This window comes from Ictalurus punctatus, chromosome 5 (genome assembly GCF_001660625.3).
Source record: "Ictalurus punctatus breed USDA103 chromosome 5, Coco_2.0, whole genome shotgun sequence".
NCBI lineage: Eukaryota > Metazoa > Chordata > Actinopteri > Siluriformes > Ictaluridae > Ictalurus > Ictalurus punctatus.
The window spans coordinates 21,342,173-21,356,181 of record NC_030420.2 but is presented as its reverse complement, the minus strand read 5'-3'; the positions used below and the strand labels follow the sequence as shown (position 1 = coordinate 21,356,181).

Genomic DNA, 14,009 nt, shown 5'->3' with positions numbered 1-14,009 from the left:
CACACATGAAGCAGTATTACACCATAAGCACATCATAATTAAACTAAAGCCGAATCCTGCACATTTTCTCAAATTTATAAATCACAACCGGACACTTTTTTGTCCGAAAAAGAGGACATGTCTGGGAAAAAGAGGACGTATGGTCACCCTAGTAATATCACAGTAGCACATGGCTTGAATTTCAAACCGTGATTCTTGAATTTTTGCATTTACAGGTTTGAGAATCTAAGACGTAATTTTTGTAAATTAACAAAAATAGGATGCACAGCCTTCTATTTTTAGAATTTAAAGTGTAAAATTGGGCAGCACTGCTATACCATGTACAGCATAAATGAAAACATTGTTATAATTAAACATTAATTTACAGAATTTATACATGTGGCCTAGAACAACCTCTCTGCAGCTGAATTCTGGAAAATGGCACATGCATTAATTAAAGACATGAAGCAAATATGTAAACTCAAAGTGTTTTATTTGGGCAAATCTAAGAATCATAGTTGGTGGGGGACAAAGCACAGACAGACAACACTTAACTAGAGTAATCCATCATTGAATTCACATTGCAGCCATAAATGATAACCAAAAAAAGCTGTGTGCACAGTGATCAGTCGAGTGAAGATGAGGCTTTTGTTTGTGGAATGCTGTGACTGACATAGCTCAAGTGATTAGACTAGAAAGATTGGAGCTCATCAGGTGTGTTTTGCTGACCTGGCACCATATGTCTTCAGTAGATGTCTGTCCTGATTCTATTTTTCCAAACAGGTGCTGTTATATAAGCAGCATTAGCTGTGGCTGTCTTAGCTCACTTATTTTAATGAGACTGAAGCCTGCTTAATCCTGACCTCTATGTTCTTAGGCAGGGTTAGGGCCAGAGGACACAAAAATACATGGCTGTGAGGAATCATAGGTTTAAATCTTGGTATGAAAGTGGGGGTAGAGGTATGAAATACAGTGAGGAAATAAGTATTTGGACGCTTTTAATTGATATGCCTCCAGTGCATATGTCCACTTTAGGTTTACTTTAGGTTCACTTAAGTCTTTTGATTTTGTACTTGTAAATTCATAAGCATAAGGAAAAAGTATTTGGACATTGGACATAAGTATTAGTACTTTGTTGCAAAGCTGGAAATTTCAGCTTTGACATGTCTACTGTAAGAAGAGATTGGCTTTTTGCAGCATTGTGGTTAAATTTTGGCCTATTTCTCTTGGCATATTGTCTTTAATTTCCAAAAAAATACAAGCTGCATTTTCAAAATCTGCCATGAATTTTCAATGGGATTCAAGTCAGACTATGCATGGCCTTCTTCAGTTATTCTGTGTGAATGGGCTCTTCTCATGTTGAACATTCATCTTCTCCCCAGATTCAGTTTCTTGTCCAATGAGACTACATTTTCCTATAATATGTCCCGATACATCGCTCCTTTGATGGCATGTAATGCCAGTGTACCCTTTGCAGAGAAGCAGCCCCACATCATGATGCTCCCACCTCTGTACTTCACTGTGGGTATGGTGATCTGATCAGAGTATATTGTTCCAAAAAGAATTCTAATATGTCTAAATGCTTTTAGACATGCATCTCTTTTTTAACAGTGGAGTTTTGTATGGAGTTTAGGAAAGAAGATGATTGTGGTGCAATTGATGCGGCGATTGTTCTCTGTATAACTGCTGTTCCTGCTGCTTTCAGGTCATCCTTCAACTCTTTTAAAGTGACTGCTGGCTTCTCTCCTATCTTTCTTATTATTATTTTGAGAGCATGTTGTGAAATCTTGCATGGCATACCTGTCAGGGAAGGATTAGTTGTGGTTCCATGAACTTTTCACCTGTATATTATCAAACCAATTGTAGTGACACAGCTGTTTAAGCTTTTTGCTGTGGCTCTGTAGCTTTGTCCATTTGAATTCTGTTTACTAATGTTGTCCCTGAGCACTTTAAGAAGCTTGAATGTCTTTGTATACTGTAGCATTGAGTCCCCTTCACTGGAACTAAGGGGCCCCAACCTGTTTCAGCATGACAATACCCCTGTGCACAAAGCAAGGTATATAAATACATGGTGTTCCATAGTTGGTGTGGAAGAAGTCGACTAGCCTGTACAGAGCCCTGACCTCAATCAAACTGATCACTTTTGGGATAGATTGGAAAGCTGACTGCATACCAGGCCTCTTTGCCCAACATCAGTGCCTGACTTCACTAATGCTCATGAGTGGAATGGGCACAAAACTCCACAGCCATTCTCCAAAGTTTACATCTAGGATGGGATGTTCAAAAAGCACATTTGAGTGGAACTGGTCAGGTGTCCACATACTTTTGGCTATATAATGTATTTATTGGAAGCACAAAAAGGGGCACTACTAAATACTAGGGCTGGAGCTGGAGTAGTGCTTCAAAAATAAGCGATCCATTACCTTTGTAGGTAACAGTACAGCATAAAAGAACATACCAAAATACACATCCATCCATCCATCTTCTAGACCACTTATCCTCTTCAGGGTCATGGGGAAACCTGGAGCCTATCCCAGGGAGCATCGGGCACAAGGAGGGGTACACCCTGGACAGGGTGCCAAACCTAAATTACACATATACACTCATATACTTTTCCAGTAGTGGGTCCATAATAATGTCCTCCACATGCCAGGGAATACTTGAGCAGAATATGAGGCCATCTAATCAATCACATTTCAGTGCATCAAGGTGACCCAAATACAGTAATGAGGGAACTGGGTGCTGAACAGCAGAAAGAGCACAGAGATTGCACATCAAAGAATAGCTTGCAGATACATGCGCATTATAGCACATTTGTGCATATCAGGTCACAAATACCAAGATGAACATATACTACAGTTCAATCTACACTTTTATTACACATTTACTTCTCACTATCTTTCACTCACTAGAATTTTTCTTCTCATTGTATAGTTCTCTCATTTATTGTCTTTTTTTTCGTAATTATTCCGGTTTTGTCAAATTGTTTTATTTTTGATATGTTGATGTGCACATGAACATCTGCACAATATCTTTCTCTCTTAGGAGTGACTAACAGTCTCTCAAACTGTAACTTTATATGGCACCAAGCACATCCTTCTCTGAAGGGGTGGGGTAATGGCTATTGTATCAGCACTGTGTCCCTAAACAAGGCTCCTACCATGTATAACCTCAGGAACATGGCCATGTGTAACTGTAAATACAATTATGACTATGAAGGCATTTCAAAAGAGCATACTGCATTATAGTACATGGGGAAGATCTTAACAAATAATGAAAAAATTGTTGGTTTAGGTGGTTTGCATTGGTTTCACTTTCAAATGTTGTTAAGAAACTATCACTTAAACCTCTTAGTTACAGATAATCTTGCTGTAGCTGATTAGAATTTACATAGCCATATGCTGTAAATTCAGACACATGTAAATTAGCTGAATGAGCTATAGAAGACACGAAGCCATAGGCTGCAGCCTTTTATTCAAAGGGCATACAATAACAAAAGTGGTCAAAGGTATTATTATTATTATTTTTTTATTAATGAAACTTTTTTTTGGTCATCTGTAAAAAAGCAGCCTGAGCAAGATCAAAAGCAGTCTAACAAGTCAAAGGAAAATGGGGTGTCTACCCATGGATCTGATGTTGTGTAAGAAAGTAGTTTTAAAATTGGTGTCTGTATGGATTGTGAATTTATGAAGCAGGGGGAGTGCTGGGCTCGGGATTTCCTTGCTCACTGCTTTCACTCATCTTTCTCTTCTGCAGCATTTCCTTGGCAATGCAAGTCACCTGGCCATTAGTTACAGTGTAAGTCCCAGCCCTGCCACAGAATCCACAAAGAAACCACAGTTAAACACTAGTAAAGATGTGAAAGGGATGCATGTCTTCATCTGACTTAGCTCGAAGTCTGGGTTGCTCTTAGACTCACTTGGCCTGGGTGTCATGTCCATTAGGTGTACTCTGCTTCCCAAAGAAAAAACTGGCCCACCAGTGGCCTGAGTCTTGTCTGGGTAGACCTGTGATTAAATGGTGCTAATCAGGATTTACAGCCCATTGCTTATGCAAGAGATCTGTATGCAATTAGAAAGACTTTGGAACTGAATAATATATAATATACTGGAAAAAAAAAAGAATGTGTTTTTGTTTGTACCTGGGTGGTGTGGAATAACTTCCCCAGCATAATCTGAACTGCCACAGGAACTGTTGCTGGAAGTGGATCCTATGCGCCCTGAAACGTTTGCATGTACAACATCAAATTAGAAGGAATAAGAGGATAGGAGGCAAAACTATCATGGTAATTGTAACAGCAATAATATTAATGGCAAATGTAACATAGTATCGTGGAATAGATTTGTAAGGAGTGGTGCTCACGTCGGTAGTAGTCATGGGTAGCAACAAGAGAGCCACTGGATGGAATTGCTGCCATTTTTGAGGACTGTTGTGCGTTAACTGTGTAAAAGATGTAAATCCCACAATGGCTGCAGTAAATCAGAGAAGACACACACAAGTTAATGCTCACTCTGCAAGGTTGCAGAATGACATGGCCTTTACCAGCATTTCAACACAGATCAAAAAGCATCCAACAAACATCGTGTAACAAATGTCTGCACTATTTTCAGCCTAGACCTTAGAGAAGTGGAAACATTGAACTGTGAGTAAAATTAGGTGATGTACTGATTTATTTAAGAGACTGGAAAATACCCTAATTTAAGTCAGCTTGAATTAGACCACGATAAATTACAAAGGAATATATTTGAGAGCATTACTAAAACTGTAACCATATCTACAAACATGTTTCAAAGACTAGTTACATGCCCTGACAACTGTTGGCAGTAGAGTTGGATTTCCATATCCAGATATCTACTTGGCATACATTATGTGACGAGCACAGGCTCCGTGCAAAGGCAGCAGCGTACAAAGGCACAGCTGAGTGTCCATGTTAAGGCTTGGATTTGCTTTACTGCTAGAATGAATTTGCATTTACACAAAGACATATAGAGCAATCATATTACCATTAATTACACCATGTACAGTAATTGTGGCAGACGGACTGCATTAACTTGTTCTAGAAGCAACTGTCAAAACATGATTTACTTTTTAATACAGATTTGCATAGAAACCACAAGTCTGCCAGCTGTACAAATGAAGGTCATTTTGAAACATAAAAAAAATAAAAAAATACACACAAGAACAGGTTTTGTTTTGTTTTGATTGCACCTGGGCACCTCCTTTTATCTCACTCTAGCGAAGCCTCCCGGGTGTACATAGTGGGTTAGTTATCCCAAGGTTAAAGCAACTGTGTCAGCCCGATGGAGCAAAGACGCCATGAAATTTGATCAAGCAACATTTGGCAAACTCAAGTAAGACAAGAACAGAGCAAGCCATTTTGAAACTTACCTCTCTATCACAACAACCTAGTGGCGAATGAGGAAATTTGCCTTGATATTATTAGCTGGATGGTCTTCATACTATGAATGAACACTGTAGAAAATATCAAATCAAACAGATTTCAGGCTATAGGGCAGCTGAGCCCAAATCTAATTAGTACAGTATATAAATATACGCATGCACGAGCTATATTAACACGTTTCACGATCATAATCAGCCTAGAACGTTGTTTTCTTACCTTTAATATTTTGAGTCTGACGATTTTCAGACAGCAGAGATAGAGATGGTTGATGTTAATCGAAGAACCAAACGCTAGGCAGTGAAACCCATTTGTATTTTTGTATTTTTGGGGGGGTAGGAGGGGTTGTTAAACCAAACCAAATCCACTACTCATAGCACCGACCTGTCGACGAGTATGGATTACTGAGCTTTTATTATCTGAAACGCGTCACCCATAAGCTCCTCCCAGGGGCGGGGTTTGTTCTGACGTGTCTGTGCATGACACTGGTGCATGCTGCATGCACAAAACAGTCATTGGCACACACAGATTAGTGACGGGAGCAGTGGGTTTTTCCAGCGGGTCAGAGCAATAGGATCAGCTCACCGATAAGAACTGGCTCCTGGCTGCCAAACAGCTTAGCAAAATAATATTACATTGCATTTGTTATCAAATTTCTTTAAATAGACTACCATGTTTTCAAGCCTCAATATACACTACGTGTATGGCCAAAAGTTTTTGGACCTCTGAACATCCAACCTCCACTCTTCTGGGAAGGCTTTCCATTAGATTTTGGAGCATTCAGCATGTTAGGTGAGGAGGCCTGGGACGCAATCAGCATCCCTTTTTATCCCACAGGTGTTCAGTGGGTTTGAGGTCAAGGCTCTGTGCAGGCCGCTCCAATTCTTCCACCAACCATGGACTTAACTTTGTGCACAGGGGCATTGTTATGCTGGAATATGTTTAGTAAAAGTAAAACACAAGAAGCAGAATACAAAAAATGGAGTAAAAATAATACACGACAAACAAGCTCGGTATAGGGGCAAGAATAGATAAATAAATAAGCAGTAGGAAGTATTTTGCACAATCCCAGGTGTAATATGTATTGCACAATACAATGGATAAATAGTCCAATGTGTAATGTATTGCACTGTCCCTTAAATAATTAGGAGTTTAATTCTTTCATGGCACTTGGATAAAAACTGTTCATAAATCTAGAGGTACTAGCCTGAATGGACCTATAGCGCCTCCCAGAAGGCAGCAGTGTGAACAGACTGTATGACACAGGCATCTGGTGCTGTAGGGAAGCTGTGTCCTTATAATGTTCTGTGCTGACTTCCTGACTCTCTCCAGAGCCTTTTTATCAGCCATAGTGCAGCTTTTAAACCACACCAGGATGTCATGGGTGATGATACTCTGCACAGAACAGAGAGAACAAAAGACAGCAGCAGTTCCTGGGATAGATAGACTCTCCTCAGTGACCTCAAAAATTACAGTCACTGCTGTGCTTTTTTCACAATTGGTTTTAACACACCATGTGATGTACTGAGAGATCCTGAGAGATGTATATTCCCAGGAATTTAAAGTTACTGACCCTCTCCACAATGTCCCCTTTGATGTAATGAGGGACAGGTTCCTCCCTCTTCCTCCTAAATTCTATCACTAACTCCTTTGGTTTTGAGGAGTTAAGTGCCAGATTGTTGTGAGAGCACCAGGCAGTGAGGGTTTTTTTTTTTTTTTTTTTTTTTTTTTTTTTTACAGTGAGTTTGTTTACAACAGAAACATTAAACAACTGACAGTAATATCCAGGGATGCAAACTTTTACGTGATTCATGTAATGTAATGTGTTATTGTCAATGTGACGAGACAAGAAACATTAACAGAGCTGTTTTCAGTACATTAGCAGAAGATGGACAATGAATGTGTGCAGATTGTGAATGAATGTAATGAACGTGGTTACCTGACTTTACTGGTAGACTTTCAGTAAATCCACTTACAGTGAGGGAAAAAAGTATTTGATCCCCTGCTGATTTTGTACGTTTGCCCACTGACAAAGAAATTATCATTCTATAATTTTAATGGTAGTTGTATTTGAACAGTGAGAGACAGAATAACAACAAAAAAATCCAGAAAAACGCATGTCAAAAATGTTATAAATTGATTTGCATTTTAATGAGGGAAATAAGTATTTGACCCCCTCTGCAAAACATGACTTAGTACTTGGTTTAAAAACCCTTGTTGGCAATCACAGAGGTCAGACGTTTCTTGTAGTTGGCCACCAGGTTTGCACACATCTCAGGAGGGATTTTGTCCCACTCCTCTTTGCAGATCTTCTCCAATCATTAAGGTTTCGAGGCTGACGTTTGGCAACTCGAACCTTCAGCTCTCTCCACAGATTTTCTATGGGATTAAGGTCTGGAGACTGCCTAGGTCACTCCAGGACCTTAATGTGCTTCTTCTTGAGCCACTCCTTTGTTGCCTTGGCCGTGTGTTTTGGGTCATTGTCATGCTGGAATATCCATCCACGACCCATTTTCAATGCCCTGTCTGAGGGAAGGAGGTTTTCACCCAAGATTTGACAGTACATGGCCCGGTCCATCGTCCCTTTGATGCGGTGAAGTTGTCCTGCCCCCTTAGCAGAAAAAAAACCCCAAAGCATAATGTTTCCACCTCCATGTTTGACAGTGGGGATGGTGTTCCAGGGGTCATAGGCAGCATTCCTCCTCCTCCAAACACGGCGAGTTGAGTTGATGCCAAAGAACTCCATTTTGGTCTCATCTGACCTCAACACTTTCACCCAGTTGTCCTCTGAATCATTCAGATGTTCATTGGCAAACATCAGACGGGCATGTATATGTGCTTTCTTGAGCAGCGGACCTTGCGCGCGCTGCAGGATTTCAGTCCTTCACGGCGTACTGTGTTACCAATTGTTTTCTTGGTGACTATGGTCCCAGCTGCCTTGAGATCATTGACAAGATCCTCCCATGTAGTTCTGGGCTGATTCCTCACTGTTCTCATGATCATTGCAACTCCACGAGGTGAGATCTTTCATGGAGCCCCAGGCCGAGGGAGATTGACAGTTCTTTTGTGCTTCTTCCATTTGCGAATAATCGCACCAACTGTTGTCACCTTCTCACCAAGCTGCTTGACAATGGTCTTGTAGCCCATTCCAGACTTGTGTAGGTCTACAGTCTTGTCCCTGACATCCTTGGAGAGCTCTTTGGTCTTGGCCATGGTGGAGAGTTTGGAATCTGATTGATTGATTGCTTCTGTGGACAGGTGTCTTTTATACAGGTAACAAACTGATATTAGGAGCACTCTCTTTAAGAGTATGCTCCTAATCTCAGCTCGTTACCTGTATAAAAGACACCTGGGAGCCAGAAATCTTTCTGATTGAGAGGGGGTCAAATACTTATTTTCCTCATTAAAATGCAAATTAATTTATAAAATTTTTGACATGCGTTTTTCTGGATTTTTTCGTTGTTATTCTGTCTCTCACTGTTCAAATACAACTACCATTAAAATTATAGACTGATCATTTCTTTGTCAGTGGGCAAACATACAAAATCAGCAGGGGATCAAATACTTTTTTCCCTCACTGTACCTAAGAAAGTGATTCATAACACTAAAAGTGGGAGAGTTCTGATCCTCAGATTTAAACTAGAACATGATAAAACGTTTGTATTTGACTCGTGTGTTTTTAGGTTGTGTTTAGGACAAAGTCGTGTACTTAAAAAATATATATATTTTTTGGAAATCTAGTTCTTTAACTATTTTTTTTAGTCCGTTAATTCTCTTTTCTGGACAATAAACCCCCAAGTGTCTGCAAGCACTGTAACTTGTTTTTGTATTGTATACACACTGACCTTACCGCAGTTATTTTGGTCCTATATATAAAGGGCTTGCATTGTATATATAACGACTAAAAACGACCATTAGCAGCAAATCAGCACATCCCTGGTGGTCTAGTGGTTAGGATTCGGCGCTCTCACCGCCGCGGCCCGGGTTCGATTCCCGGTCAGGGAAAGACTTTTTTCCTTCCCCCCAAGTAAGCAACCTTTCAATGGTAAATATGTAAACGCTACACAGAGCAAAACATGGACGATTGCAGTGAATATAGATTTCCCAGAAACAATGTCGATAAAACATTACCTGCTAAGGTTGGAGGTCAGTTTATCTGCAGCATGCAGCACCCCCTAACGCCAGCGCCCTTGTATTGTTTCATGCACATGGTTTGTGCCTTGAGTTTAAGCCTTTGGATTAAGTTACCTTTTCTGAAGTCTCTTTACATGCAAATATTACCCTACGTGTCATGTAAGGAGAGGGTGTTCAAGAACTTGATAATGAATTTAGATCAGACCTGAGACAAGAATAATTTACATGTTAGACCTCAAATCATCCTCTGCCTGCCAGAATCAGGCTAATCAAAGCTGCATGTAAACACCACTGAGGTTTATTAGACTTGGGCACCTTAATCATTAAGAACTGTTTCCAGTGGGTTTAAAGAGTAAGAGAGATTAAAATGACAATTATAAAATGTGCTGTTATAATCTCTGTGCAGCATTATTTGCCCATTTATTTCTCAGCTGAGTGATGCTCAACCCAAAGAAAGTGATGTTCAGTTGGCATACGTGTCTGCCATCACAACCACACATTATATATTTAACATTTAAGAAAAGTCGTAATACTTTATATATTTTAGAGATTCAGTAAAATTATTTCAACACATTTATATTTTTAGTTAGTTTGACATTTTTAGATACAAAGGTTCCAGGGATCCGTGTTTGTCACAACCCTTTATCAAAGGTATTACAATTATTAGTGACTTCTTATGGTTATTACCCAGTTTGACCGGTCATTTGAATTGAATGGGTTTCATCAGAGCTGGGCTATAATTTTTAGGTGGGCTAGGTGGGGCTGAAGCCCTAGGGCCTGAGCTCGGTGGGGGGCCCTGGTTGGCTGTCATTCGTGTCAGTTGATGATTGACATTAAAGAAGTCCACCCGAGCAAACAGTGAGGGCCCGATGTAGACACCCACCCCACATTGGGGCACTGGGGTTTGCATATCAGTAAAACATTGGCTCCACAGCATTGGCTCAGTGTGGGGGGAAAAACACAGTGGTCCCACGTGGGATTTGTGTGAGCATGCCACAGTATGGGCTGCCCACAGAAAACCTGTGTTGGACCAAAGTAGGATTTGGATGGGCTAGCACTGGCTACACTACCAACAACTTGCTTGTAAAGAGCCGATGTGGGCATGTTTGCTGGGGCATAGTGTCAATATAACAATATTGATCTGCTTTGTGCACATAACAAGATTTATAAATAATTTCAGGCACTCAGGCAAAATATTTTTCCAAATGTGGATTTAGCCCTACCTCACATTCCCTTTTACAAAGCACATGATCATCAATAAAACTTAACATTTCCATTCTACGCCAGATCATAGACTTGGAACTTCAACTGGACCATGTTTTCCTGATGAGGGAATCTGATGAATTATAACAGAGGGAACAATTAATTAGCAGCAAACATTAGCAGTAGCATTTCACTAACAGACAAGGCCAAGACATTTCACTAACAGAACATACCAAAACACAACAGTGTTTACAGACAAGAGTTAATGTTCTCTGAATGTAACTAATTGACTAGCTAGGAAACTAAATAACAACGTGTTGCTTTCTAGCACGTGTTATCATCAGTCCTATGGAATTTAGCTAGCTTTGCAAGGTAGAAAACACAAGGAATAGTGTTTTCTACATAACAATAGGTCTCAATGTAACACAACAATGATTAAGCATTCTAATTCTTGCTGAGCTGCTTTGCATGTCAAACTGTTTTTAGAAGACAGCTAGCGTACTAATCGCATAATGATAAGCATACCCAGTAGTACCCAGTAGCTAAAACAAGATAGCTAATCTAGTTGGTTTACTATTTAATTATTTAACTGGCTAAGCCTCAGTCAGCAGAGGCCACACTGATTGTGCTGTTAGAAAATTGTAAGTCTCTGGGCCCCTCTTCACTATTCCTTACCTTTCTCTCCCTTTTCCCTGCCATTTTGAAAATCCTAATTTGTGTGTTTTTATTTTTAGTGTAAACCAACAACTCAACTAGGCTCATCACATTCAATCACACGGACCATGGATAGTGGAATAAAGAATAATTGGAAGGGGATGTTATTGGTGGGGACCAAGAATAACTAATAAAAGGTAATTACTTTTTAAGGTTGCACCTGACCTTCAAGATAAGCTGTTATGATTATGCAGTTGGGTTTTTATATTTTAATTTTGGCATATTGTAACAAAATGCATTAAGAATATATGAAGTGGTGGAACATTGGAAAAATAGATGAAGCTTAGTCAGTATGCCTAAATGCTTAAATACTTGCAGGCTATGCTTGTAGGAGAACATATATCAGAAGAGCTGAATGGCTCAGACAATGCATCTGAAACTGCACCAGTGTTTTATATATTTCCTAAGAACACAGGCCAAATGATTAAAAATAAAAAGGCTATCATGATTAACCGGTAATGTGTGACACATAAAAAGAAACAATCACTGTAGATTATATAATAATATATGCCCAAGGTGAAGTGAAATGAAAACCTTATTTTTTATTTTGCCTTGTTTATTGCAAATAGTTGTGAGAAATTTATCAATCAAAATTATTAACTTCATTGTCATGCTTGTGTGCATAGTTTAATTCCTCTTCTTATAGTAAATTTCAAATTACTTTCATTTTAATTCTATTTTATTATATAATTCACTTTATTCTATCCCATTTTACACTTTTTTGATAATTGAAATGTGCTACATATACTGTATATAAAGGTTGAATTAATTTACTTTCTTGAGGTATTGTACAGCGGTCAGATATATAACTTGGTGCTAAGCCAAGAAAAATGCTGTGCATAATAATAATAATAATAATAATAATAATAATAATAATAATAATAATAATAAATTCTGTATTTGACTGGTATCCTGTGAAGGGGTAGGACAAGAAAGACACTTTCACTCTTTTTGGTGTTGGTGAGGAGCCAAGCAGCTGCACTTCTGACCAGTTGAAGACAGGATAGGGTTCTCTACAAGTTCAGTGTGGAGAGAATAACAATAATCAATGTGGGAGCAAATGAAATCAATAACTGTGTCCAGATCTTTAACTGAAAAGATATGTTTTAGTTTGCCAATAGTTCTTATTTGAAAAATGCTTCCTCTCACAACTGATTTCACCTGCTTTTTTAAATTTTATGTCAAAAATAACACCAAGATTTTTTTGCATAGCCTTTTTTTTGTGTGTGTGCATGTTTTCTAATATTCGTGCAACACAGCAGTCTTGTGATTACCCTATCTGCATTCCCTGCCTAACGTGCAGCATGTATGTTTGCACATTTTATTATGCTTTTCAATACTACCCGTATTCTTCCCACTGTCTAAAAACATGTCAGTAGGTGGATTGGCTAATATAAATTGCCTTTAGGTGATTCTGAGTGTGTACTTGGCATTTATATGCCCTATAAGAGGAATGACTTACCTATGTTCTCTTTTCTACTACTGCTTACCTGCAATATCCGTTTCCCTCTGCTACTCTACAAGTCCTTTCATTCTGACTCCACTTTTCCATATGTTAAAATCTGCCCAAAGCCCTCAATAAAATCCTCAAACTGAGTGTTATATATATATATATATATATATATATATATATATATATATATATATATATATATATATATATATATATATATACACACACACACACACACACACACACATATATATATATATATATATATATATATATATATATATATATATATATATATATATATATATATATATATATATATATATGGAGGCACAAAAAGCACAGAATTCTACAGTCCTAGCAATCCCTGGTTGATTGGTAGCACCTGTCATTCCCCAGGAATTGGTTCAAATACCAGGTTCACTTACATTTTATTGTTGGTGCGACATTTAATTTGACTCTCTGAATTATCTTTTGTTTATTTTATCCATCAATGCGACACTTGAACTTGTCTACCACTCATAGGTAAAAAATAGTTAGATAAAAGTATTATTGGGAACAAGTAAAAAAAAAAAAAGAAAGAAAGAAAGAAAGAAAGAAAGTGAAATACAACTGAATAAAAAGGGTAATAGAATTCATCAACGAGATTGTAAGTAGGAGATTGAATATATGGAAAACACATACATGCAGTGACAAGAAAGTGGGATATGAAATGAATTAAATAAAATTAAACCTTTTACTGTCCTTGCATGAACTGTTTTGAAGACCGTGCCATAATATAGGTAATACTATAACGTTTGCTAAACTTATGTGTGTATAGATATGTTTTTAAGACCTTGGTGGGGACCAAATGTCCGAAATATCGGAATATCTGAGAGTTTTGACCTTGTGGGGACATTTGGCAGGTCCTAAATAAATAAATAAATAAATAAATAAATAAATAAAAGCAAAAGTTTTCCTTTTGATATCTGAGATTAAGGTCGGGGTTAGGTTTAGGTGTGGGCATAGCATTAGCTGCATTAATAATTATGTTATAAAAAGTCCTCACAAGTATATTAAGACAAACGTGGCGTGTGTGTGTGTGTGTGAGAGAGAGAAAGAGAGAAAGAGAGAAAGCAGCGTTTTCCC

General features: G+C 38.4%; 1 protein-coding gene and 1 non-coding gene across 3 annotated transcripts; one reads left to right on the top strand and one right to left on the bottom strand.

Moving 5' to 3' along the window:
* Positions 1-3,436: 3,436 nt before the first annotated feature.
* ppdpfa (pancreatic progenitor cell differentiation and proliferation factor a) lies at positions 3,437-5,780 on the bottom strand. Of its 2 annotated transcripts, XM_017468911.3 has the most exons (6): positions 5,597-5,779; positions 5,368-5,451; positions 4,342-4,448; positions 4,121-4,198; positions 3,899-3,986; positions 3,437-3,790 (listed from the first exon to the last, which is right to left on the bottom strand). In XM_017468911.3, the coding sequence occupies exons 3-6, from the start codon at positions 4,394-4,396 to the stop codon at positions 3,664-3,666; spliced, it is 348 nt and encodes a 115-aa protein (XP_017324400.1). In that variant the 5' UTR covers positions 4,397-4,448; positions 5,368-5,451; positions 5,597-5,779; the 3' UTR covers positions 3,437-3,663. The 2 variants fall into 2 exon arrangements, with proteins under 2 accessions (XP_017324400.1, XP_017324401.1); XM_017468912.2 differs by lacking the exon at positions 5,368-5,451 and having other exon boundaries at positions 5,597-5,780.
* A 3,530-nt stretch (positions 5,781-9,310) lies between these two features.
* Positions 9,311-9,382, top strand: trnae-cuc (transfer RNA glutamic acid (anticodon CUC)). The gene has a single exon. It is a non-coding gene; the product is annotated as a tRNA-Glu (tRNA).
* The last annotated feature ends 4,627 nt before the right edge of the window (positions 9,383-14,009 follow it).